Here is a 27,893-nt window from a genome sequence, read left to right as displayed (position 1 = left end):
GAATTTACAGGCGCGCATGATTTAACCTTAGAATCACAGTTTTTGGGGTCAGGCATTTACGACATCATCATCTATGTATGAATGTAAAATAATGAAAGTTCATTAAGTATGTTGGGTTTAATAGTTTTCTGTTACATTTAAGTTGAAAAATTTCAAAGGGGAAAAAAAACAATTCAGCTTTATCCTGGTAAATTTAGAGCTTTAAGTTTGTGTAAATATGTGAACGTCTGTCTTTGGGGTGGAGTTGGGGAATCATGATGACTCGTTTCCTTTAAAATCTCCTCAGTTATTACTGGTGTGATCTCAGGTTATATTTACATGTTTAACATTTGTAGCTGATTGTCCAGCAGCCTCATTTTATTTCTCTCTCAATCTTTTTCTGCTAAATTTATCTTGATTTTTCACAGAAATGAAAACAAAGTCATTTTGTTGTCAAAGAGTGACCAGCTGAGTGGTGTTATTCTTCGTTTATTGCGTCTTTTGCTCCTGAGCTTGCAGACCTGTCAACAAACACATAAATGATGAAATATCTTATTTAAGTGAATGCCTGTCTTATATTACTCTACACATATGTTTGTGAAATAATCATTTGTGCTAACAAAAAGATGTTTTGAATTGAATGACATTGTCTAGGATTTCCTTAAAATGGTTTTGTGCTGGGATTTTATAGTGTTCCCTTCTCTCCGTCTCTCCATCAGGTGCTGGATGGACTCTTGGGCCAGTGTGGAACCGTAGAAAACTGTGAACAAGGTGAGATCTCAATAAACTTGAAGCACATTTTATTTTAGTACTTGTTACTTATGTTTTTTATCTCCCACATGTGTCATTAAATAAAAATATCTGGCAGTTAAACTTCTCCTTTTGCGCTATTGTTGGACAGCATAATGCTTTGCTGACACCTAGTGGCAGCACATTGGTAACTGCAGCTCAGCTGAGCAAGTTTGTGGTGAAAAGTGAACCACCAAAAACCTTTTGGCAAAGAGGTTTCTGCAGCGTATTTGCAGGTTTGATTTGGCACAGTTCTTTGACCTGGTGTTAAATCAGAGTTTAGACTTTACAGTCGCTCCTAATCTCAACCAATGATGTAAGGTGACTGTGTTCAACACTGCACCGTGGATTCACAAGATACTTTCGCTTGGCCCTCATCTTAAACCCACTGGTTCAGTTCCATTTATTTTATATTTTCACCATAAATTATTCAAATGAATAATTAGTATTATCTTTTAAAGATTTTTACTAGAGCTCAGGGCGTTCCTATCAATGATCCAATGCTCAAAAGATATTTGATTAATTCAGATTGTCACGTTTTACATGATAGCGTTCAGTGTTGTGGCGTGAAAACCAGTGATTTGATCAAAGTGGTAGGTTATTGTTAATGATCTCTTGATTATTGTAATTAATCAAGTCTTTGCTTCAATTGTTTAAAAAGTGGGCAAAGAGAAAAGCTTCTTTTTTTAATGATGATGATGTAGAAATCCAGTTAACACTTTCCACACAGATTAAACCCCTGCATCATCACTTTTTGAATTCTCAAGCACACTACCAATATATATATTATTATTATTATTATATCAGTTCTTGAACATTAGTGAGAACAAGTAGATCTAGCAGGAATGTCACTGTTGAGGTACTCCATGGGACAGAAGTAGAAAATGCTGGCAGTATCATATAACCGACTGGCTAACTGTGGATATTAATCACTGATTCAATTTGAGCCTGGACCAGACAGCATGCTATTGATCCATAAACCTTAGAGTATGTGGTGCATGGAAAAAGCACAGCAACTCTTTCTGCATTAGCTGCTGGTAACATATATTCTGATCTTCACCTACAGTACCTTATAGTTACAGCCATATTATGAAAACATTAACCTATGTGTTAGTGATGCACAGTTACACCTGTACTCACTGCAGACACTTTTTTTGGATGCTTGTTATTTCCACGATTTAAGATGAGATACTCGAGTTATTCCAAAAGTTCAGAAATGACTGCGGGTGCCAATATTCATGCTTTAGAGAGCATATCTAGGATTGAGTCATTCAGTTAGAGTACACAAAAAGGCTTCTGTCTTCTAAACCATTTTGGTGTTTAGTTGTTTTTAAAGAGAACTGTAACTCTCTGTGATGTGCTTTTTAAATGTAGTAGCAAAACACAAAGAACCTTCCTGTAGCTGTCAGATGAGCAGAGATGGTGCATGACCGTGATGATTAAGGGGGTGGTTTTCTTTCTATGTGTTACATGAGCTAGTACATGAAGTGGATACTTTGTTCTATTCGGTTCAGTTTTATTTAATTATACAGCACCAAATCACCACAACAGTTGTCTCAAGGTGCCCTATATTGTAAGGTAGACCCTACAATAATGCATAATGAGAAAAACCCAACAATCAGATGGCCCCCTTTGAGTAAGCGCTTTGGCGACAGTAGGAAGGAAAAACTTCCTTTTAACAGGAAGAAACCTCCGGCAGAACCAGGCTCAGGGAGGGGCGGCCAGAGAGAGCCAGAGATTAATAACAAGTGTGATTCAGTGCAGAGAGGTCTATTAACATATAGTGTTAATACTAAACCTGTTGCAGCATAACTAAGGGAGGATTCAGGGTCACCTGATCCAACTATATGCTTTAGCAAAAAGGAACGTTTGAAGCAACCCGCGATATAGTGAAGGACCACTGTAAATGACTGATTCATGTGTGTTTTCACCCCTTTATGTAATGTTTTTTGTGCAATCACACTGTAAGTGGCCAAACTTACCTGTTTAAATGCAGTTAGGCTAGTGCAAAAAGTATAGTTCTGCCAATGATAAATATCCATGTTGACCTAGGAGCTTGTAATCACCCATGTCCACCAGTGATAAAGGAATAAATATGTCATTGAATACACATGAAAAAGTAGTTTTTGATGACAAAAGCACACGTGCACTCTAGAACGCTCTGAGAGACGTGCACTAATGTGTCACACACATCAGTCAGTCAGCGAGGATGCTGTTTAACCTGGTAATGAAACAAGTTACAATGTATTCAGACTTCCTCTTTTCTTTCTTTCAGTCAACACAGATAGTGAGACCGCAGTGGTTAATGTTACCTATGCAACCCGCGAACAAGCCAGGCAGTAAGTTGCTCATCTTAATATTTTTCCATCTCTTGTTCTTTCCACAGTCTTTTGAATTTTGGTCCATTTTGTGTATAACAAACCGCTAAGGTGTGTGTGAAAAGTTGAATCATGACTTTGTGTAGCATTTGTTGCAAAATCTACCTGCAAAGAGTCTGTTGTTATGCTCTAATTAATTATGTATTGTGTATATATATATATATATATATATAATATATATATATATGTGTATATGTTTGTCGCGGTGACCTCTTAAAACTGTGCCGTGTCGATAATCAAAGTAAATATGACTTACTGCTGCTGTGCTGGGTCCTCAGAGCCATCCAGAAGCTGAATGGATACCAGTTTGAAAACAATGCCCTGCGTGTCTCCTACATCCCCGATGAAACCTCTGAACTGGAGGGAGGCCAGCGGGGGCCTGATAACGGCCGGCGACCCGGCTACGGGCCCCGGGGCGGACCCCGCGGTGGGTCCCCAAATTCTGGGATGCCCTCCAAACCTCCACATGCCGACATCCCTCTGAGACTGCTGGTGCCCACACAGTACGTTGGCGCAATCATCGGCAAGGAAGGAGCCACCATTCGTAACATCACCAAGCAGACACAGAGCAAGTGGGTAACAGCGTGATGGGTTTATTTCACACTTAATGTATGATCTGTAAGATAGTTTGATGGATGGATGAGAGCATTCTGATATGAAACCTTTTCCTAAACACTCCAGATTAAATGTATGGTTTTAAATGCTCAAATTTAAAAGTTTGATATCTATTGCTCTTAGAAAGAAAAATCTGCTTTCATAACTGTATCGAGACACTCTGGTTCTTGTTAAAAAAATGCTTTTTTTAACATTTTAAAACTCTGCTTTTGAGCTTTTTCCCTGTGTCAGAATTGACATACACAATTCCATGTGTGCATTTCTTTCTGTTGCTGCAGGATTGACGTCCACCGCAAGGAGAATGCGGGTGCTGCTGAGAAGCCCATCAGCATTCACTCTACCCCTGAGGGCTGCTCAGCTGCCTGTCGCATGATCCTGGACATCATGCACCAGGAGGCCAAAGACACTAAGACGTAAGTTATCATAGTGATCCAGCACGGTAACAACCTAATGCAGTAAAACTGATCCTGGAGCTGATGAGTTCTCTATAGCAGCAAGCATGAAAATAACAGTGGGTTCCACTTGCAGTGCTGATGAGGTCCCTCTGAAGATCATGGCTCACAACAACTTTGTTGGGCGGCTGATTGGGAAAGAGGGACGCAACCTGAAGAAAATTGAGCAGGACACGGATACCAAGATCACCATTTCCCCGTAAGACACACACCAACTTGTGGTTGTGTATTAGCTGAGGTGAATGATTTATTGATTTAAAGCACAGAAAGACGCCTCACTGCAGCTCACCCATGAGCGGATAAAATTTCTAGTTGAGCCACATCAGTGAGTAACACCTCGCCGTGTGCCGTCTCTGTGTGCAGTCTCCAGGACCTGACGCTGTATAATCCAGAGAGAACCATCACAGTTAAAGGCTCCATCGAAGCCTGCTGTCAGGCTGAGGTGGAGATCATGAAGAAGGTCAGGGAGGCTTACGAGAACGACATCGCAGCGATGAATGTGAGTGCACGCTCACAGAAAACTGGAGGGGAGCCCAGCGACGGACTTTGAACTCTGTGAACTTATGATAGCAATATGATGGCGAGGCTGTTTGAATCGTATTCAAATAATGTCAGTAGTACAGCACAAGTACGAGAGATGTGCTTTTTTTCTTTGTGTTGGTTCAACACTAGAACCAGCCCACCTATTGTAACTGTCATTGCGGTTTCTTACCTACGCTGTCCTTCTCTGCAGCAACAGACACATCTGATCCCTGGCCTTAACCTGGGTGCTCTGGGCCTTTTCCCTTCTTCCTCCAATATGCCCCCACCACCACCTGGAAATGCAGTTGGTGGCACCCCCTACGGCTGCTTTGGGGTAAGATTACCTGAGAGATCAGCTGATTATAGTTTTCTTTCTTTTTTCTTTTTAAAAGACTGTTGCTATTTATTTAATGGGATTTTCTTGGCTTTGTTTTTTTTTTTCAGGCTCCAGAACAGGAGACGGTCCATGTTTACATCCCAGCACAGGCGGTGGGAGCAATCATTGGAAAGAAAGGACAGCACATCAAACAGCTGAGCCGCTTTGCTGGAGCCTCCATTAAGGTGTGTTGATAAACAGATGCATCTTGTAAACACTTTTCAGGGGAAAAATACTTTGTTTGCATCTGCAGAAAGGTATTTTGAAAATACTAATATTTCCTTTTCCAAATACTGCTAGATGGTGAGGACTACAGAGCATTTACACTTCTCAAACCAAACACTGAGATTTGAATAATGTATTTCTTGTATCTCCTTCAGATCGCACCAGCTGAATCTCCAGACTCCAAAATGAGGATGGTGATTGTGACAGGACCCCCTGAGGCTCAGTTTAAGGTAATCACTGATAGTCATTTACCTCTTTTGTTTGAGATAATATCCCTGGTTGGTGGAACAACTGGTTGTTGAAAAGTGTTAACCTTCTTTTGTTTGCCCTCTCCTCCAGGCTCAGGGCAGAATCTATGGCAAACTGAAGGAAGAGAACTTCTTTGGGCCAAAGGAAGAAGTCAAACTTGAGACTCACATCAAGATGGCAGCTGCTGCTGCAGGAAGAGTGATTGGCAAGGGAGGCAAGACGGTAAGCCACAAAACCGTATACGTTGGTGTACTTCCAGTAGTAACATATTCTGCACATCAGGGTGCTTTAAGTAAGGACTGTTGCTGCCGCACTAACCAAGTCTCGTGTCTCCAGGTGAACGAGCTGCAAAACCTGACAGCAGCTGAGGTGGTGGTTCCCAGAGAACAGACACCTGATGAAAACGACCAGGTCATCGTCAAGATCAATGGGCATTTCTATGCTAGCCAGGTACACCTTTACTGTTTTGTAATGTGCTCATATATCATGTTCTCAACAAACTGTTCTATGGTTATGAACTATGAAGTATCACTACTGCTACAATGACCTTTGTAATGTGTCATTTTAATTGTTTTGACACATAATTAGGTCTCAGTTTTTGTTTGCAGGTATTTTTCTTTGACTCTCATAATCCAAAAAGTGTGAGTGTGAGACAAATTCAGTGACCACTTCTAATTAGCAATGATGGAAAAAAAAGAAAAAACCTCTCTGATTGGTTGAAATTTGAACTCACATCTAGGTGGTGCTAATGGTTACTCAGTGCCCTGTTGCGTATTTAACACCTCATACATTATAACACATTCATGGCTTAGTCATATTTATTTTATTCAGCACTGTATGCTCGCTATGCTAAGCTATGTTAGCTTAGCTACCAAAAAGATGTTAGCATTTATAAGTAGCCAATGGCATGTGATTGTCTTCCTGCATTTATGAGGTTAAGTATCTGTGCTAACATTGATTCATTTTAATGGTGCATATGTTCATGCTGCTGATACTCAGAAAGTTCATCTTCTTGTCATCCTTGATTGTCTAAAATATCATTTTTGTGTACTTGAACTTTTTCTTGATGCCTTCTAAAAACCTAAAATTGACCAAACTCTGAAGTCGCAGTTTTGTCTGCTATATCTAATGTGTTGCTAACTTTGTCTCCCTGCAGCAGGGGAAAAAGGCGTAACTTATGCAGCTCATCTTCTCAACTCTGCTCTGTCTCCTAGCTGGCCCAGAGAAAGATCAGAGACATTCTGACCCAGGTCAAACAGACACAGAAAAGCGGAGTTGGCATGGGCCCTGGCCCTCACTCGCCGGGCTTCACAGAGATGGGCAGACCTACGCAGGGACTGACTCAGGACCACCAGCCACGCAGGAAGTGAGGGGTCCCCGCACCCTTCTCACATGCCGCGGGCCCCCTGCCTGACGGAAGGACAGACAGACAAATGCACGAACGGATAGACGGACGGATACATGAGAGCGACACACGGACCCAGCGAGAGACAGGGAGAGATATAAAGAGGGAGAGAGTACGCCCAATAATCACAGAGAAAGACAAAGAACAAAGACGAGTGAAATCAAAAAGATGAAACAAATAATAAAAACAGGATTAAGAAAAAAGAAACAGAACAGAGATCAGATTCCAGGCCAGAAGAGAAACTGAGTGAGGATGGTGGGATGAGGGTAAGGAGGAACATGGAGAGAGAGGGTATAGTTTCCTCCTAGTGTGCCTCGGTATGGCTGCAGCCAGCTCCTCATCTGCTCTAACTTTATGGGATCCCACCCAGATAAGTCGAAACAACATGGCCGACTTTATTCTCCATGTATGGATGAAGCAACGCTATGGTGGGTTCCGATTTATAGCAGATCTGCGTTTCCCAGGCACACTAGCAGGTGCCTTCTTGTCCTATCGCCTCCAAGAGACCTCTCCAACCATCTGCAGTCAGTCCTATATTTTAAAGGTGGTTTTTTTTTAACATAGAGATATATGTATAGAAATGTTTTATTCAGAGCTATTATTAATAGAATGCAGTGAGGTGGAGCTGGGAGAAGGAACAGGGGAACTGCTGTAGTGGCACAGGAGGATAGGTGCGGGGTCTGGCACTGCCTCGCCCGCCCCTAACCTACTGGCCAAATGAGAGCGTAGAAGAGGGGCCGCAGATGTTAACACTGCTCTTTTAAAACCTTTCAGGATAGTAGAGAGATTAAAAGGAAAAAAGAGAAAATATGAGGTTGTAAATATATAATCTTCATGTAAATGTAAAAAAAAAAAAAAAAAAAAAAAGCTGCGCCTGGCCGCCTTGCCTTTCCTCTTTAAAAAAAAAAACGAGGACGTCTTCTCTATTTTTCTTAGTCCCTTGCCTGTACTGTGTAGCATCATTTAGCCTACAATAAGGCTCGGGGCTGGGGAGGCACTGAAGATGCCCTTCCAATATTTAGCTATGTGGCGGAAGGCGCGGCAAGAGACAGTAACGGGAGTGGAGGTCGCAGCTGGTCCTGCAGTTCTATTGCAGCGGCTTAGCTCACGTGTTAGATTAAAAAAACAAAAAAACAACTGCCAGCAGCTGTGCTCGCTGGCGAGCGACCTGCACCCCAAACGGCATATTTTATATATATTATATATATATGATATGTGAGTTAGCCCGGCCCCTGGTGTGAATGTATTGACGGCTTTGCTTAACAAGTATGAGTAAGTGTGTCAGCGACAGACATTATGCTCATTACGTTTGTGCAGAAAGTCAAGGTCAGTCTCGGACGGAGAGTCGGGTGCTTCAGCCATCCCTGCGTTTTTTCTCTTAAATAAAAATGCCTTTAATGTCTGCAGTGATGAAGGCAGTCCGAGGCTGATCTTGGTCGAGCACGAAAAGCAAAGTCTTCCAAAGCTCCTTGCCTTGAGCTCAGCAATGGTAATGTCGTTATGAAGGGAGCAGCTTCCTCGTTCTCTCTCCCTGTCTGCTGAAGGCCTGTGGGCGGAGCCTCCAGACCCTGCCTGCGTATGATAATGAGGGGCGGGGTCGATGCTTGGACGCTCTCGCCAAGATTAGAACAGATTAGAAAAGAAAAAGAAAAAACCTACCTCAGGGTAAAGTTACCTCAGTATTCCTTTTTTTTGCTTGCTGGTCTTCTATATAATAGGAAAAAAATTGCTGAGAGTCCTGAATATTTTTTTATTTTTTTAAGAAAAATTATTTTTTTTTCTTTTTAGGTATTGAGTTATGGCTTTGGTAGTTTTTTTTTTCTTCCTTTTTTGTGTTTTCTGGTGTGATGGTTGAATGAGTTCAGGATGACAAAGATGCTGTTTTCTTTTTTCCTAAGTGGAGAGAGATCGGTCTGCTGGTGTAGAGAAGAAACGGGTCCCATTTTTCCATCTTTTGGGGGGAAACATGCTCGGTCTTCCTGACGTGTGAGTGGAGCCTCTGTAGTCTGAAACAGAGAAATGGCCAAAAGGGAGTTATGTTTAACTCGAGAGAGGATCCTCAAGTGCACATGGTGACCAAGCTCGCCACCGGGGTAATCGGATAACCTTTGTGTCATACCCCGTTCCTGTGGCTTCTGGCCTGCCGTGTGCCCTGAAATACCCTCCTCTCCTCGTCTTATTTTGACGACATTGCCACGAAGCGCCAAACATTATGAGACTGCTTTACAGACCTGCAATATTGGCATATGAAAATGCGACCTTTCTCACCTGGAGGTTGGGACTTTAAATATTAGCGGTCCACCTACAGAGTAGCTGTACTGTGTCAGGTGTTTTACTTACACACAGGAACTAGCTCGGACTTCTCTGAATGTGAATATTTATTACCTGTGCACTGACCGTGCCACCTCAGATGCTCCCTGTTGGCTACACGTGTGCTTGTTGTGTGTATGTGTGAATGCAGGCGCGTCTGTGTTCGCTGGTTTTAAATGTTCCTTTTTTAAAAGTCAGGGGATGTGTTTGGGTGATGTGGTTGAGGAAAAAATAAGCAGATAAAAGTAGGATGAGAACCCAGTGGAGAAAATCCACAAATCTTTTAGAGGAAAAAGATGGGAGCTACAGCAACGCAGCTGGGATAATATTCTAACCTGTACATAACATGTTCGAAATGTGATCTCTAACCTTTTGTACTTTTGGAGAAAAAAACCTTAAAAATCAAAGTGGGAAAGAACCATCAGACAGAAAGGTTGCGCTTAGCCAAGTTGCGGAAGGATACTGCCAAATAACTGTCTTTTTAATGTCTTACCTGTGCTTGGTACAAGCTTAATCGGCTACCCCACCAGCTCATCAACAAACAGGGAAAAATCTATTCCACCTCGTCTGCGCTTGTATTTTTGCCCAGAGGCGCTAACGTCACAGCTCGACTCTGTTAAGTTTCCACGTCTTTCTAAACCACAGCGCTCCGTTCACAGCCACCAACATGCTATTCAGGATTCATCCCTCAGCCTGCGGGCTTCTGGAGTGGTTCGAACGACATTTTTTTATTTTTCATTCTTATTTAGTACAGCAAGCTTTGTTTGGAAGTGACATCTGGGGACGTACTGTTGCACTAATCGATTAAATATTTCAGCAAACAACTGAGAACATCTGATGCAAATCTAAAAAAACAAAAACAGTGGATGGTGAGGAGTCAGAGTTTTCTCCCTTCTTGCTCTTTCACACCACGTTTTCATGCTTTGTCGTTGCTCTTCTGTCCTCTGGTAGAAGAGTGATTTTGGAGTGGGCGGGAATGTAAGGGTCCCTTGCCCTCTCTTGCGCTGGTCTCCATTGTGTTCGTTTTGCTCGCTTCTGTTCAAAAACGTTTTTCTTTATTTTTCCCAGAATCCACACTCTGAGTCTTTATTGGAAAATAGTTGAATTTCACCCCATCTTATTGTTTAGCTTTTTTTAATGCAGAAATCTACAGCTACTTAATGAGACGAAGTACTAACATGTAGCTCAGTATGTCACAGTGACTGTGCCAAACAAACAGGAAGGGGCGGAGTCCAAAATGCAGTATAGAGCCACGTTAAGCAAATGAGCTCACTGAGAAGGACTTGAAGTATTTTAGAACTCAGGTGAAGTTTCACCTGAACCCTTCTTGTCTCGTTACGATAGAGAGACGACAGTACAGTTTAAACTGAGGCGCGCCCGTGCCGCTCGCCACGCCCCCGTGCCGCTCGCCACGCCCGCTCTGTAAGTAAGAATGTAGAAAGAATGGCTCACACAAATTGCAGCCGGAGACAGAGACAAAAATCATTTATTTCTTCATTTTCATCTGGTTTTCCTCTCTGTTCTGTTTTTTTTATTGCAATTTGAGTGATTGAGCCAATAAGTTGTATCAGCTAGTGGACAGAGTTTGGTAGTGAGAGGTGCCACGTGGTATAAAAACAGTATCATTGCCAGCACGCTAACATTTGAGTTAAAACCGACACGGTTTCTAACATTGTTTAAAGGACCATACCAGTGTTTCAGACATGTTTACCTGTTGCTTGTGTGCTTGTTATGGCTGACCATTTTCTACAACGTTTCCCCACTGGTTTCATTTCACTTTGATATAGAGCTCCAAGAAGAAAGGCAAACCTACTGACAAACAGTTATTTGGGGCATCCAAAAACATCCTCTCATAAGTCTAATATTCATAACAGTCCCTGTTCTTGTTATGACTTCTGGGAGAAGGTTTAGCTGTTTGCGCCACCTTTGCCCGTCTCTTGAGCAAGTAGATGGTGAAACCTCATGTGGCTTGTATGAATTAGTCACTGATGTCATTTTGTAACCTATAAAAGATTCAGCCCTAATATTGGTTCCAAAGTCACATATTTTCACAACTTACCAGAGCCAGAATTTTGCTTTTGTTGCTACGCGATCACAAAGTTGATGCTGTGGGCCAAAAAAGCAAAACTGTGAGCTGAAAGAAGCTAAAATGCTCCTGGTGATGAGTCTTGGCTGTGTCACACGTAGTTATTTGAGTTACGCCTGTCGTACTTTAAACCCAGCATGCTTTAGAACATGGTCAGCACTGATGAGAAGCACACGCAGTAAACTGGCAAAACAGATCCTGACTGGTATTGCCCCTTTCCGACCGAAAGGAAATTCCGACTTGAGTAAACTTATCTTACCTGATCAAAAAACAGACAAAAGACGCACACACACGCACACACACACACGCGCACATACACATACTGACTCCAGGATGGGCAGAGTTTGCTCTAAAACAGCACAAACTCCTCCATGTTGTGTCCCTAACACTTCCCCACCTCTTACCCCTCTGTCCGTCAGCAGGAATGGGGCTTTGACAATTCAGAAACAGAATCTGACAGAGGGACTCCTTTCCCAAGAAGGAAACACAAACAAACAAACAAACAAACAAACCTCTTGACACATAACTAGGAACGCTACCTCAAAACACAAGCAAACTCAGCTAGAAGATTGTCTCTTGTTGGTTTGTTCAAAGAAAAAAGTAAGAGCGAGCAGTCAGACAACAAAGTGACAGTGTTTTAGTACAACCCCCCCCCCCCCCCAATTCTTGGACTTTATTAATTTATTTTTCAGCTTTTTGCAATTGTACCTCTTCAGCTTAGAGATGGGACTGTAAAAGTAAATGCAAAAAAAATAATAAAAAAAAATAAAAAATACATGAATAAAAAAGAGAAAACACACACACACACTCACTCTATGGACACATTGTGATGCAGGGTGACATGAGCCAGACGGGATGAAGATTTTCTTCATGCGTAGGGAGGAAGTGAGCCAGTCATAGCAGGGCGTCAACTTGTTGACCTGGGAAAGGTGTTTCAGTTAAACTGCTCAAAGCTACCGATGCTACTCACTAACCCTACTTCACATCACAGCTTAAGACAAACTTCAGTTCTTCTGCTCATCTCGCTCTGACCACACACTAAAATTACTCGTAACCCTCCCTCGGCTCTGCCCTGCTGCTCACCTCCCAAATCAAGGGGCACAACACCTATAACCATGTAATTATTTTGTTGATCTACCTCTTAGGAAAAGGAAAAAATAGATAAATGGTAAAAAAAACTTTTGAAAAAGGACACAAAATAACTAAAAAAAACAAACAAAAAAAGTCATTTGAAAGAAATATAGGTAAATAAATAACTGGGTAGTGGCATCTCCATATACTGTAGTGGATAGTCTATTAAAGGAAAAAAACGTACTTCTTCCAAAGATGATTTTGTTTTCTTTCTGCATTCTGACTTGTATTTGAAATGGAATATTAAGGAAATTGGGAGATGGAAACTCTTGCCACCAATTTTTAATTTTCTTCTGTAACAACCCAGCATAAGAGATTTCTTTATCCAATTTGCATTTTATGTAGTTTGTTTCATTAAGCTTTCTTTAACTTCAAAATATTCTTTTGGTTGACTTTACATTTTTCTCTCTTCTTTATGACAGCAGATTGAATCTCTTGTGTTTGGGTGCATTTAGCATTTTCTTTCTCTCTGTGAAAAACCTACATGAGTTAGTGCCCTGCAAGGACCTTCTATGCCGACTGATGATTTATTTTCAATTCCAATGAAAAGCAAAAGGACCTGTTGTTTTAGCTGATAATGTAGGTGTAGCTGGAAGGAGGGAGGTCCTCTGTACTGAGCTGGGTCTAGAATAATCACATTTTGACCTAACCTCAAATTAATAAAAAAAACCCATCTCACTGTTGACTGCGCAGCCTGAGGCGACTCCTTGCTCATCAGGAGTGTCAGGTCTTCCCTCCTTCCAGCAGATGGCACCGTTGGTCTTTACAGTATATGGACTTTCACCTTCTGCCTGCCTGATTCCTTTAGTCGTCATCAACACTTGTTTTAAACTCCTTGTAAACAAAACAGAGCATAGATATGAATGTGTTATTAAAAGACGAGAGAACTGACCTTCTTGGCTTTTTGTCTTTTTGTGTGGCCTTCACAAAATCTGACACATTATACAAAGACAATGAATGATTTGTCTAATGTGGTGAGATTTTGAGGATTTTTACAGCTGTTCATACCTGCGCAAAAGCCTTGAGCCATTTAAAAAATATAATTTATATTTCATTGTGATTTTTTTTTTTCTTAAGTGGTCTTCAGCTGTAGTTCTCAAGGCATTCTCAAAATTGTTTGCTTTTTCATTGGACATTGAGGTTTGTTTGCTAGTCCACTTAACACCAACCTATGAACTATTCAAGTATAAAAAAGACACCTAACCCAAATTTTCTCTGCATAAGAAATGGGCAAAGAACCAATTTTAAGTTGCATCTTTAGGTACTTCTAAAATAAAGTGACTTCCAAGTGACTTCTTCAGTCTCAGCTGACTGCAGGTTTCCCCAGTAAACGGTGTCTTTGAGAACCTTTGACCTCACAGCCTGTTGTTCATTCAGTTGACTAGTTTTAGTCATTCTGCAAGTGTACTGTTTATAAGGTTGTAAATAACTTTATAAATAACTTTTATTACATTTAGTTATTTGTTTACAATATTTACATGTTTATTATATACGTATTTTACTGCTATTACTACTATTTTGGAAAAAAAATCAAAGTTGAAATTTTCAAATGTCTTTACAATGTTGGGTAATTACCACAAAATAATGCTAGAATGGCTGAAATAATGTGATTTATTATTATTTATGATCCTTCATAAATTGAGTCTGGAGGTGTAGACTTGTGTACTACATATGTACATGGTTTCTAGCCATGTACATAAAACACAATTAGTCATAGCAGCAGTGTCCGTCTCTGCTGTATTGATGCAGAGGGCACGAGTTTGTGGAAGCAGCTATGTATTTTTGGATTAGGATTGATATTAAGTTTGTGATAATGATTCAGTTTGGTATGTAATTACGTTCAACAACAATGTATTTTTGACTAAATTATTATTTTTACGTCCTTTAATGAAATAACCCTAAAAATTGACAGTACCTTTTAAGGAAGGGAAATGGGCACAAAAGGCTGAGGTATGCCTTATTACACATAATCTGGAATGAAAATCAGTGGGAACATCAGAGCGATGAATCCAACTTTGAATTTTTTGTTTAAAATTCTCTTTAACACACAGAGGTAAGGAGAGGGGAACAGCAGTGTCTACAAATGTAAAACAGATGTCTATAGATGCTCATGAGTGGGGATCGTGTCATAATTGATGGAATTATGAGCACAAATATTGATCCACTTGAAAACATCTGATTGCCTTTAAATTTCGGCATGCTAATGAACCCAAACTTACTGTCAATGCAATGAAGGCATAGCTGTGCTGAAAAAGACACAGTGGAACGCTATCAGTGACACACTGACCTCCCCAGAGTTGGGATCTCACCATCACTGAAGCAGTGTGGGATTGTCTTGGCAGTGAACAAAACAAAAAACAGACAGCAATCAAAGAAGAACTTCAGAACGTCTTACAAGAACCCTGGAGAACTACTAAAAGCAAGACCAAAGATCGTCTACGAGAGTTCAGGCTGTGCTGAAGAATAAAGACGGTCATGCTGCCTTTTCAAGCTGCATGCATGTTTGCTCATGTTTCAATAATCTGCTGCAAGCCTCACCAAATGATAAAGGAATGAGGTGCAACAACTTTGTTTAATTTTAATATTTTCTACATTAAAATATCTGTAAAGACTTACTGTTATACCTGACCTCCTGTGTACATATTAAAGGTGTTTAAACTAAAAATGTCAAATTTACTCTTCTAGACATGAAGGTTATGCATAAGGTCAATAAGGAAGCTCTGTATTCACTCATCTCTCTGCTCTCCCAGCTGTCCGACTGCTAGTCGAAACCTTTACATCACTTCCTACGTGTAAGACTCGATGCTTTATTGCTGTAGTCCAGTCGTCTTTCGTCCTACCTTCTTCAAGTCAATCTGAATACTTTAAATTGCACGTCTCATTCTCTTGCCTTCAGTCTCTCTCATGTGTCCTTCAGCAGTGAAGGACCTTCCTTACACTTCTTTTTCTTCTTCTTCTTGTGATTTTAAAATGCTGCCAAATTATAACACTGGATTCATTATACTGCTGCAAAACCAAACATGCAAATGGTCCGTTTATTATGCCTTTAACCACTAGCGGGCATAATTTTATCAAACAATGTCACACTCTTTATGACGTTTCATTTTGTATAACTTTTTGAATAGCTGTCGAGGACGATTCTGTAAAAATAAATAAATAAATAAATGAATAGTTGCACAGCTGATAGCACTACCCACCACAAAAGCAAATCATTTGGGGGTTAAAAGTTGCAGGTTTTATTCATATAGCAATTATTTATATTACAAATGTATAATAGCAATGCCAAGTACCAAAATCAGGTGATTACAGTCGAATCAGTTGCAGAATTGAACTGAATAAAGAACTGAAGGATACCATCTTAATATCACACAAAGTTAAAACTAAACACTACTACTGAACAGACTAAAAGTCGATGTTTGCAGTGTAGATGCTATAAAAGAAATGAGCACTTTTCTGAAACAAGCTTCTTAAGTCAATTGCAAGCTCCTTTTTATTCTATTTTTGTGGACACAACACCTTTCAGGGTTGCTGGCCTTTCTTGAAATAGAACAATAGAAAGAAGAAGAAAAAAAGACCAGCAGGGCTCACCTGTTATATGCCTTTAAACAGGCAAATGTTCTCATGAAAACCAACGATGAGCAGCGGCTGAACAGTGAAATTCTATTTTGAGTTAAACAATGGCACCCTCTAGTGGGCGATTCTAGGAAAAGCGTGTTTCTCCAGCTAAAATGATAAGGCAATACTTGAGTCAGAGTTGGATGTGTTCCTCTGTTGGATAACAAATGAGATGAAACGAATGTGTGGGTGTCCGTGAGCACCTCAATAATGTCTGTTCAGCATGCTCAATGTTCTTACTCCAGGTTTGCTGGTTTAGTAAAATACATGAAGAAACATGATTTAAACTGGAACTATTTAGACACTCCTGCTAAATGAGCTTTATCAACACCCCCCCGCCCAGGAAACAAAAACAAAAAAAATCACACACAAACTATATTGCTTAACAGATAAACTATAGATCTACAAAGAAAAAAGGAAAACATGAAACAAGCATTCTTTACTGCTACACATTGGACAAAAATCAGGACATATTCAAATTCATTGCAAGGACACAACTGCCTCGTGGTGTCCAGTGTCCAGAAAGTTGTCAGACAGTCACGTTTCTTCTCAATTCTAGAACATTCATACATGTGTATCACACCTGAAATATGTCCCGATGAGTTTGGAGAATTGGTCGAGAGCGAAGCTCAACATGCTAGCTATTCACCACAACTTATCGCACCAATGACATTAAAATTTTCCTTCTGTTTCTTCACTACTCGGCTGCATCTTCTCCCTCAGTGTTAGATCTGGGAAAGAGTACGCTGGTTTCACTTAAAGAGCTTTATGAAAAGGGTAAACAATTTAAGTGAAAAAGCTTCATAAATTGTTACTAATTACTAGTTAACCCCCCCATAATTTACAAGTTCCTGCATTTCATTTTTATAGACATTAGCATCAGTGACTTCTAACATCTGCCTTCAAACTTCTGGTTGATATGGTCAGTTGTGGAAATTCAGAGGTGAACGTTCCCCAACATTTAACTCAGTGTGAAGAGTCTGAAGTCTGAAGAGTGTGGGGTCATTTCTTTTTAAAGAAACCATGGTGGATTTCAGTCCTGTAGCCACTAACTTTACTGGTTCCATTGTTTGACCCAGTAGTTCTGTTGTGCTTTAATGGTGCCAAATTTTGATTCTAGTAGAATTTGTTTTGTTTTATGTCAATAAAACCATACAAACAAACAAAAAATTGATAATTTTGTTTGAAAAACAGAAACAAAACAATGTGGTTCCACATTTCTATTGGAAAGAAGTAATATCCACATATTGTTTTAGTTTGTTGAAATCTGAAATATCTGCTGATAAACTATAACGTGGTGGTAAAAGAGAAAAAGAAATTCTTTAAAGCCAGTCTGGGAATTCTTATTTGAACCAGTCATTTGATGAAGTGTTTCTTTGTGCCCATTATCATAGTGCAAAAGTTCAACTATAATTAAATGCATTCAATGCAACACATGAAGGAAAAAAGAGAGAAAACTTTTCATGGATATTTGATCACCGGGACCTGAAATGATATTAATTTGAAAAACTATTTATTGCACTACTAGTATCACCACTCAGTGGGTCTGGTTTGTTAAAGCATTGAACTAAATATGCTATATGACACATTTACGCTGTCATAGCTCGTGTTCTATCCAGTTTCTGCTTGGAGCCTGAGTTAAAGACACATTGCTGTGTAGATACAGTCCATGTGTGTGTCTGAGCTGAACTGTAGTCCAGGTGATCCAGTGGTGTTTATAAGGTGATGAGGCAGGGTTTCGACTAAAAACAGAGACTAGACTAATGGACTAAACAGTTGTTCAAATCCCTGCAAACACTTTTTGTCCTACTATCAGCAGCATGTGTTTGACAATCACCAAAGCTGAAAACAGACTGAAAGTGCCTCAAGATACAGATCTACCAGAGATCCTTGGCTGGATTTTGTGTTGTTTTCCTTTCCTTCTTGTTGACTGATTGGACCGTTTGAACAGGGTATGTATTTTTTTCTCTCATAAATGCGTCTGCGTTAGTCTTTACATGTTTGTGAATCTTCATCTGTGTAATGTTCACTTCTCAGCCTTCTGGTTCTCATCCCTGGCAGGGCCACTCCCAGGAAACATCTCTGGGTTTTCCGCCAGTGTGGCTCTCACTCTTTTCTTCTCCTTAAACCTCCCAGAATGTGACACTTTGACGTGACGCCCCTTACTGGCTGTCGTCTTGTCCACGATCTTCCCCAGTCGGGCTTCCAGCTGGGCATCTTCTGTTTGGGCAGCAGCTCCTGAGGCTGCACTTGAACGATGCTGACTGCTGGGTGAGTTGGACACAAATTCTGGAGAGATTTCATACAAAACCTTTGGTTGGGATTTTTTTCTCCTCATAAAAGTGAGCTTCCACCAGCCTGTCGATGACTCTGCCATGATGAATAAAATGTGGGGTGGAATAAACCTTAAGAGAAGAAAAAAAATTAATTAGGATGGCTATAAGAAAACTAGAGACTCGTTAATTTGTTATAAATAATTGTATTTAATAAGAATAATGTGCATGTGTGGGTAATAATTTCTGTTTATATGTGTGTTTGACTGTGTATCTAAACACTTTCTGCCCATGGCATTGTTAATATTTCAGTGTAATCCAATAGTTTCCACATTTCGTGGATACGGACATACTCATATTACTATATGTGCGTGTGCCTGCATGTCTGTGTAAAAAAAGCTGAATAAGAAGGCAAACATATAGGAAGTCATTGTGATTAATCCCCAGTGGGTGTGTGTGGGGTGTGTGCATGTCTGATGTCAAATGATATGTTACAGCTTTATCGTGTTCCTGGCTGTTTGTTCAGTGTGATTTTTGGAGTCATGATGAGCTGACAAACGTGACATGTGCGCTGTAAACTTCATACATACAGTGTGATTAATCCATGAATTATGGCACTAGTAGATTAAACAGTAACAATCACAATAATATTAATAATAACAGTAATACTAAACAGAGTGCAGGTCTATAGTAAATCTTACTATACTTTACTGTTAGTAAATAACCATTCTGGCCCAGATTGAAATATTTACCTATAATAATGACTGATTGGATTTGCTGTTAAAGTTACAATTGATATACTTAAGGATGGGAATTGAGAACCAGTTCTTATAGAGCTTTGGTTCCCAGCAGTTCAGTTCCTTGGAATTGTTAGTCTGCCTGCTTATCAGATCTACTTGCACTTCGCTAGCCAAGAACCCAGAGTGATATTAAAAGTGACCAACCCCAGCCTAGCAGCCATGCACTGGACTTCAACAGCTAACAAACCGATAACCAGTCAGGTAGCAGCCTCCATTTCTATCTGTTCAAGTTTCTGCAGTAGAATCACTGGAAGTCTCAGTGGGCTTGTTTTCATCTGTGTTTTGTGTCGTCCACATTGTGTTAATACCCAAATACTAAGATCATGTGTGTGTCCTCATTAAGGAAGAAATAACCCCAACAGCAAGCTTGTTGCATTGTCGTCTCTATTTCTACCTGCTCATGTTTTTACAGTATAATTGCAGTTGCAGTCACTTTGGTTGGTTTGCAGCTTGCTGTGCATTGTCAGCCTTGTGTTTATACTTAATAACTAGATGGAGGAATTGAACTTGCTGTGAAGTTTGACCATCCTGCTGTGAAGCCAACAGTGCTGCCCTGCAATAAACCTGACATGGCATTTTCTTATCATTTAATCTTTACTGTTATACCTGCTGAAAATTAGCACGCTAATACTCTCATGTGTAACTTTAGACAGAGAGAAGCTAACTCCTTCCCATGGCACTCAGTGTTTATGCAAAACTAAGCTAATTTTCTTTTATCTGTGACTTTATTCTGTGTTTTGCATACAGGTTTGAGATTGGTACAGATCATTTATCCAATTCTCAGCAAAGCAAGAAATAAATCCAAACTATTCTTTGGCTTCAGTAGACTCTGATTAAAACTATGCAACAATATGTGGACAGTACAGGCGATATAGTGTTAAAGTCTCCTACATGATCAAATGGTTCCAGTGAGCATAATGATGGGCGTACTGGGCGGGGCAAAATACTATTAAATTTAATATAGGTAAAAGGGGAAAAACAGGAAATCACCCAGCTTGATTCACATTGAGGCCCCTTTTAAAAAAAATAATGTTCTATTATTTCGGCTTTAAAATGACCTATCAACTAAAGATCACCTAACTCTCCCAGCTGGCATGCAAACTGGCTGCAGGCCAGCTCCTGATCGCCTTGTGGCCTGAGGCAAGTTTTTCTCTCAGCTGAGCAAATAGAAACTGACCACATTGTTTTATTTTGTGTTCTGTTTCTTTTCTACTCGCTCACACACATGCCCTCTCTCTGTTTCAGGAGCATATGATACGCTCAGCTAACTGACTGTTGTGGAGCTTCTTTTGTCTCTTTTGATGTAGGTTCTATTCAGCTTTGAAGTGATAGCGAGCATCGACGTCTGAACCACCGTCTTTGAACACCTTTTAACTGCGGCAGCCAATTTCCTGCTTGTTGTTTAAATTTAAATCTTCTCTCTTTTTTTTGTCGGCTTAAACACGTATTTGTCACACAATTCCTCGATGCGTCCTCACAACCGGTAGCTCCGAATTTAGGTTATTCTTCTCATCAGGATAAATTGCAGTAAGCTTGGTGAGCCTCTGACTTTTGCTCTAGTGTGATCATCAGATCACATCCCTAATTATTCACATATTTTAAAACTGTCATCTGTAATTTATGCTAAATAACAAATACTGAGATGCTGAAAGAGGATGGTAAGCGTGGTAATGTTAAATTCAAGGCTTTTCCATTTATCTGCATTTGTGGCAATTCTAGAGTCTGTTGGGGCCCTAGGCAAAAAGTAACAGGGGCCCCTCCAAGAATTTATCACCATTGTCTGATGAATGCTGGTCAGAGGGGCCAGCGTTGGTTGTTTGATAATCATCGGGTCACAGCCTGCAGTGGTGGACACACTGAGAGGTTTAGTTTTGTTAAATCAGTCAGGTGGGCCCTGATCAGGTCTCTCCAACTGTAAGCTTCACACAGCCACTGCTGCAGTTTGTCTGCCTGCTTATTTTCATGCAGCACCTCTGTCTTTAAGGAATAACTGGCTGAATAAATCTTGACCTGAAAATCCACTGGTCCTGAAAAAATGGGGGTAATTTATCAAGCTAGCTGATGAGATTAGTGAACTGATGTCACAGATGCACATTGTTAACCAATAAATGTTGCTGACTAAGATAATGGCGGCCAAAGTCCAACTTGAGGCCTTAAAACAGGAGACCAAAGACCCGTGATTGTGAGGATTCTCTGCCCTGTAATGTACACACAAAGTAGAGATTCATGCATTTAAAAGCAACTTCGTGGCACCAAATGGTCAAAGTCCACAAAGGAACCTTGAGGTAAAACAGTTCATCTAGAAGGGATCCTCTGCCAAGCTCAATGCTGTGAGTTTCAAATTGAAAGAAAAGGAAAATTAAGATTGAATGGGTTCTTCCTTTACTGATGCTCCACAATGCTCTATTCAGTTTGGCTTGGTGTCTGTTGTGTTGGCTGTTGTGTTGTAGGAAGAGCAACTGTCCTGTTAAATAACAAAATCATACATTTTTAGAAGATTTTTTGAACAGATTGGATCACTACTGTCACTGCAGATATGATGGTGCTCTGGGTGTAGTCTCTGCATTAATAGCCATAATGTTTACGATATGTGAGTGTGTGTGCGAGAGAGTATTGTACCTGGCAGGTACTAGACCATTGTAGTGCTGTCAGATGATCACACAAAGCAGACATTAAAATGCATGTGCTTACAGCCACACTGTAGTTTAACAGCTCTAAGGAGCACATCTCTACAATCCAAGAACGCAAATGTTTTGTACAATCAATGAGCAGATTTATAGATGCACATATGTTATATATGTCCAGTAAACGTTGGCAAATTCAATGACAACTGGACTTTATGTGTGTGGATGAAATTGATAGCCAGCCTGAAAGGCAGACGTACCTAAGAAACCAAAAACCCACAGATCACTGATGAATGTAACGCTTTTTTTAATGTATTGAATTAATCCAACTGGAACTTTTAATAGTCAAAGATTGAATGCAGGGTGAGAAAATGTCCGAAGCTCAGAAACATTTCCTGATTAATGCCTAAATGCTTACTAACAAAAAACGATGTTCCTGCAATTATCAGTGTTAAATAGCTTTGGGATAGCAGGGGAAAAACAAATGCGTGGTCTGAGCTCACACTCTTCTGCCTGTGGAAAACCTACAATGCCAACGTTTTCTCACATTGTTGGGTTTGTTTGTGTAAAAGTTAAGTCAAAACGTATTTTGGCAGTGTTGAGAAAATGACAATATTTGATCATTAAGTGAGAATCTGATACGGTGCTAATTTAAATAAAAAATTAAGCATTAACAATGTAGCCAAGCCTTGCTTGGAATTAGATGAAAAATAGAAAAAAATATTTGAAGAAAAATCTTTTTCTACTTCTTTTTTGTTTTCTAATCTTTATCCTGTTTGTCAAACATTAACTACTGTAATGACATTTGATAAAATGTATTACTTTAACAACGCAAGGACTTTAGAGCTGCTAACACCCACATGACAACGGCCACTTCTATTTTTTAAGTCTTCAGAAGGCAACGCGTACATGGCAACAATGCGCTGCAGCTGTCATTTTTTCAAATCTCAGTTTAGATATTTTATTAAAGGCAGAGATGATTCTGGACTCACCTGCTGTAGTTGTGTTTAGCAAGGTTCCCAATCACTTTCCAGCCTCTTTACTCCAGAATTTAGGCTTCCGGCACAAAAGTTCAGCGTTCACTGTCCTGCTGACCTTTGTTTCACCGCTCTCTCAGACAGAAAGTGGGTCTGAGTTTACAAGGCCCAAGTTAATCATAAGCTGTCTTGGCAATCTGGCAGAAACATGGAATCTAATGTTTCACTTGACAGTTTTCAATCCTCGTTTCTTCATACAAGAGTGTCCGCAATCCATTTTGTTCCCGCACAACTACCCTAAGAAAGATTACACCTGCATCAGGAGGCCGTGTGGTTAAATGAGGACGTCTGACATCATCCACCCCACTGAAGGTCTCTCTAAAAGGCTCCAACTCACAGACGATACAAGAACGAGAGCTAACTCACTCGTTCAGTCATGTCTTTGTGTTCATCTCTGTATTTCCTCCTTTTTTTCTGTTCACTGCTCTGTCTGTCTCTTCTCAGGTGGTGCATTACAGGTGCTCCAGTTGGCCCCTCCCACTGACACACACAGACTGCACTGTGTGTGTACAATATTAACCACATTTCACTTCCTGACCTTAAACTAACCTTCACTTTATCTCAGCCTACATCTTTCTCTTCAGGTTTCATAGAAAACTTTAAAACTGCCAAAGTATGTCAGCAAATAATGCTCCAAATTTACTGATAACTTTCATGCAAAACATATATTTTGATTACCGTAGTCTAGCAATCAGTGTAATTATTATTTATTAACAATAATACCTATAATGTCAAACTGAAAGCTAGACTGACTCAAACATAACAAAGCTGGCTATTCATACTGTACCCTTGTTTCTCACAACATATGCAGAAGTCATAGTAGCTTTGGATCCCTGTAGTTAGTACTTGGTTGCTATAATGTTTAGTTTGTTGAGCTGTTCCTAGACAGTTGATAGTTTTATTTACATGGTCAGTAGGAACTGCTGTTAAGTGAGTTCCCAAGGTTCATTGTAGTATTTACTCCTTCACACTAGCTTTGAGCCAATGGACATTCTGACATAATGTGACAGACCAATGCTACATTATATTTCTGTAATCAACCAGATGACAGTATTTTGTAACCTGTACTTTGAGCAAAATCTAAGATATTGCAGACGCCTCTGCATGGGTGTCATATCTGTACACCATAATCAGTCTGTATCAGATACTTATATGTTAATTATCAACATTTCCTTATTACTCTGACTGGAAATTCAGCACCAATTATGTGATCATTCTGTGCAAGTTTAATGTTATCTTTATTTCACACAAACTGATACCGTTTTTTTTAAAATGTAGAATTATGAGCAAATAAATCTCAAAGCCAGACCTCTGTCTCGCATTTATGACTTGGTTTCTTCAAGATAATGCATTCACATTCTTTCTCCAGCGAGGTGTTTACTGCCTAGACTAAAGTTCAGTGTGTAATTTGGAACTGTGCCTTTTACAACCCTGATGGAGCTGAACCATCCCCTGAGGATTAATAATGAAGTAAATGAAAATGAAAAGAAAGAGGAGGAACTTGGAAATCACTCGATGTCACAAGTGTGCAGATAGTTGTCCTTGAAACGCATGCAATTCTCCCTCAATGTTGGATGGAGAAGAATGCAGTGCAAACCTAAAAGAAAATATATGACATCCGCTTCTTTTGATTTTGGTGCAGTAGTTTTGGAGCCAGTGTGCTCACTATTCTCAGTGAGCCCCTCAAGTATTTCCCAGGAGGACTGTGGAGGCCACAGAGTCAAAGGACAGAGTACTACACATAAAAGACACAGGTGCTCTCCTAAAGGCTTTTGATTATCTCCAAATACAGAAGCAAGGGTAGGGTTATGGTAAGTATCATCACCTATACTGAAACATAAAGCCAGAATCAACCTGGCAACAACTCCAATCCGGCCCACTGGATGGTTTTTGGAAATGAGAAGGAAGGAATCAATTTTGGACCTTCTACTAGGTGATCTAAAGTAAAAACAAAACAAGAAAAGGACCAAATTAACAAAAGCTTTCTGTTTTACAATTACAGCACAGTCTGAGGAATGACCTACCAGAACTTTTTCTGTAATCTTATAAATTAAATTCTAACAATTTAAGCCAAAAGAGTTAGACTGAAAGATTTCTTTTATTTTACGACAAGCAACATTTCTTTATCATTTCAAAAAACAAAAAACAAAACTGAGACGTAATGTTGAAATTGCACTTCTTTTTCTTATATAGTGAGGATTTAGTTAAACTTCTGTACAACAATAGAAAGGAGAATTTCACTGGTCTGCTCCACTTAAGATCAAACTGGGCTGTATGCGTTTACCTCTGAACACAGGTCAGGTCACTGGCAAACCACTTAGGGGTAATGTTATGGTTAGATTGCACTTTAGCCACATAATAAACAAGCATATTATCAGAAACTGGAAGATGTTACCTTTCAAGTTAAATCTTTTACATGCATCTTGGCCTAATAGTTATTTTTTTTAATAAAAAAATAGATGTGGATCCAACCTTAACCATACACTATCTCTTAACATGCACCAGGTGGCTTGGTACCTGTGTAGAGGTAGTAGGTTAGATTCTGTGTTTGTTTAATGTGTGGTTACAATGCAACCTAACCTTGCCCCTAAGCGGTTCGCCTGTCAGCTGGTGAATTTTAAGATGTCAGCTGAAGTCATTATAATGTTCAGTGGGTAACAATGGAGCAACTGAACGTAGTATTTTGTTCTCACAAAATCTTCAGGAAACAAATGTTGGGGAAAGAAAGTGAACTTGCTAACAACAGAAGAAATGTTTACGTGGTTATCTTTCATAGTCATTGAAACTGCATATTTCTTTGTTGACTAGTTCAGTACATGAAAAAATCTACACAGTTAACACAAGGTTTTCTGTTGTTACCTCCTACTCTAGTACTTTTCTTTGTTTTACTTGTTTGAGACTTTATGGAAGTACAATACTCAAGTACCTGTCACACGCACACTTGTCTCTATTGGACACGTAGCTGTTGAACATGGTGACAGAAAACTGTATCTTCTCTGTCAGCACTGACTCATGCAAATCAAGAACAATAGCAGCCCTGTGAGCCTAATCAGCATGTCCTAATCTCTTTATCCAGGCTATGGTGGTATAGTTAACAGTAGATGCATCGATATGAAAAAATAGTGATATGTACATGTTAAAACACCTGTTATAATGCAGCCTTTAGCAGAAGGTAAGTATTCTCTAAATGCATTTTAAAATAGATCACATGGTGGAAACTAAAGCTGTCAGATCTTTATTAAACTAAAGCAGAATTTCTCTGACATGCTGACACATTAAGATTAAACAGCTTTAATGAAGCATGGCTGACCTTCTTTTCTGACTTTATTATTGTTATAAAAATGTGGCGCTGCTTTTTAAGTTAGCTGTATATAATAAAAATCATCCCAGAACACATGCGGTATGTTCTAGATGTGCAATAAGGATGTGCAATTTATTCATAGGTGACACAGGCTTTTAGAATATAATTCTATATTTATATAGAATTATATATTATTACACACTATCCACCCAGCATCCATCCTGTCAAAGTAGGTAAAAGCCCCAAGGTCCCCTCCCACCAAGATGACTGGTTGTCCATTCTTATAGTATAATGAATGTAAAAATAAGTTGCAAAACGTCAGTATAAGAAGTAATGAGTAAAAATGCACATAAATTACATCGCTGTGGTAATTTATCCTGTAGACTAACCTGCTCCGGGGGAGGTCAGGTTCCATATTAGAGATATGAAATCACCAACTACTGACCAACCTCCTCAATCCCCCAGAAAATAGCATCACCATTCCTGGACGTTCTCTCTCAAACACCCAGGCCTATGGTAGAGGGCCTGCTTGAGGAAGACATACATACCACTCCCTGAGGTTTGTGTTCCTGCCAAAAGTGTTGACTCACCCAAGCAAATTCATTTCATTGAATTCACGTGTTCCAATCACTTCCATGATTGTATAAAATCAAGCACCAAAAAGACTCAGGAGCTCGGTGAATTCCAGTTTAGTACCAAATTCAAATTCAAATTTTATTTGTCACACACACACAACCATACACAGTATGACATGGGGGTGAAATGCTTGTAGCTGTACAATGCCCAACCATTAAATGACAGAAAAAAAAGTTTTACAATATTTACAATTTACAGTTTACTACAAAATTTACAAATTAACTTAGGAATTTACAGTAAAGAATGTGCAAATAGCTGAAGAGATTATAAAGATTATAAATTATAGGAATTATAGGATTATAGGTGCGTGTGGTGATGTGATGTGTGTGAGAGTCCAGTCTTATAGTGACGTGTTTGGGAGAGTCCAGTCCTACACCTGGTTCAGGCCCCGAATAGCCTGGGGGAAGAAGCTCCTCCTCATTCTCTCTGTTTTGGCCTTAAGGGAGCGGAAGCGCTTCCCAGACCTCAACAGTGAGAAGAGTCCATTGTTGGGATGAGGATGGAGAGGTCCATCATAATCTTCCTAGCTTTGGTCTTGCACCGCTTGGTGTAGATGGACAGCAGGTCAGGGAGCTCTGATTGAATGATGCGTTCTGCCGAGCGCACCACCCTTTGCAGATCTCGTCTGTCCTGCTTGGTGCTGTTCCCAAACCAGGTGCAGATGTTTGCCGTCAGGACGCTCTCGATGGTGCAGGAGTAGAAGTTCTTGAGCACCTTCAGTGGCAGATGGAAGTCTCTAAGTCTTCTGAGGAAGAAGAGACGCTGACGGGCTTTCTTAACCAGGGTGTTGATGTGGCAGGACCATGACAGGTCCTGAGTGATGTGGACACCCAGGTATCGGAAACTGTCCACTCTCTCCACTGGCGTGCCACTGATGATGAGGGGTTTGTAATTCCTCGCCTGCTTTGTAGTGAAGTCCACGATCAGCTCCTTAGTCTTGCTGATGTTTAGGAGGAGGTTATTCTCCTGGCATCAGGTCTCCAGGTTCCTAATCTCCTCCAGGTAGGCCGTCTCGATGTTGTCGGAGATCAGGCCCACAACAGCAGTGTCGTCAGCAAACTTGACAATGGAGGTGGTGTCTGATGTGGCT

General features: G+C 40.1%; 2 protein-coding genes across 3 annotated transcripts in view; one reads left to right on the top strand and one right to left on the bottom strand.

Moving 5' to 3' along the window:
• Positions 1 to 13,409, top strand: part of igf2bp1 (insulin-like growth factor 2 mRNA binding protein 1) — a 50,226-nt gene extending 36,817 nt beyond the window's left edge. For both annotated transcript variants that reach the window (XM_086287853.1, XM_086287854.1), the window contains 12 exons: positions 699 to 750; positions 3,044 to 3,107; positions 3,425 to 3,718; positions 4,040 to 4,174; positions 4,290 to 4,412; positions 4,577 to 4,712; positions 4,947 to 5,069; positions 5,180 to 5,296; positions 5,492 to 5,566; positions 5,676 to 5,807; positions 5,922 to 6,035; positions 6,800 to 13,409. In XM_086287853.1, the coding sequence (XP_086143979.1) occupies positions 699 to 750; positions 3,044 to 3,107; positions 3,425 to 3,718; positions 4,040 to 4,174; positions 4,290 to 4,412; positions 4,577 to 4,712; positions 4,947 to 5,069; positions 5,180 to 5,296; positions 5,492 to 5,566; positions 5,676 to 5,807; positions 5,922 to 6,035; positions 6,800 to 6,955 (1,521 nt within the window). In that variant the 3' untranslated portion in view covers positions 6,956 to 13,409. The remainder of the gene's footprint in view (positions 1 to 698; positions 751 to 3,043; positions 3,108 to 3,424; positions 3,719 to 4,039; positions 4,175 to 4,289; positions 4,413 to 4,576; positions 4,713 to 4,946; positions 5,070 to 5,179; positions 5,297 to 5,491; positions 5,567 to 5,675; positions 5,808 to 5,921; positions 6,036 to 6,799) is intronic.
• Positions 13,410 to 15,738: 2,329 nt separating this feature from the next.
• Positions 15,739 to 23,305, bottom strand: prr15la (proline rich 15 like a). Its single transcript, XM_086287852.1, has 2 exons — positions 22,822 to 23,305; positions 15,739 to 18,537 (listed from the first exon to the last, which is right to left on the bottom strand). The coding sequence occupies exon 2, from the start codon at positions 18,507 to 18,509 to the stop codon at positions 18,159 to 18,161; it is 351 nt and encodes a 116-aa protein (XP_086143978.1). The 5' UTR covers positions 18,510 to 18,537; positions 22,822 to 23,305; the 3' UTR covers positions 15,739 to 18,158.
• Positions 23,306 to 27,893: the final 4,588 nt, after the last annotated feature.

The sequence above is a fragment of the Aulonocara sp. 'chitande type north' Nkhata Bay genome, linkage group LG4, assembly GCF_057382095.1.
Source record: "Aulonocara sp. 'chitande type north' Nkhata Bay isolate Kocher_YH1m ecotype deep benthic linkage group LG4, A_spYH_male_GT1.1, whole genome shotgun sequence".
NCBI lineage: Eukaryota > Metazoa > Chordata > Actinopteri > Cichliformes > Cichlidae > Aulonocara > Aulonocara sp. 'chitande type north' Nkhata Bay.
The sequence above is the reverse complement of the archived record's forward strand: the minus strand, read 5'-3'. Positions and strand labels throughout refer to the sequence as shown.

Bases quoted from the DNA above. Each gene is read 5' to 3' on its own strand.
- prr15la (XM_086287852.1), bottom strand. From the start codon at position 18,509: ATGGCAGAGTCATCGACAGGCTGGTGGAAGCTCACTTTTATGAGGAGA.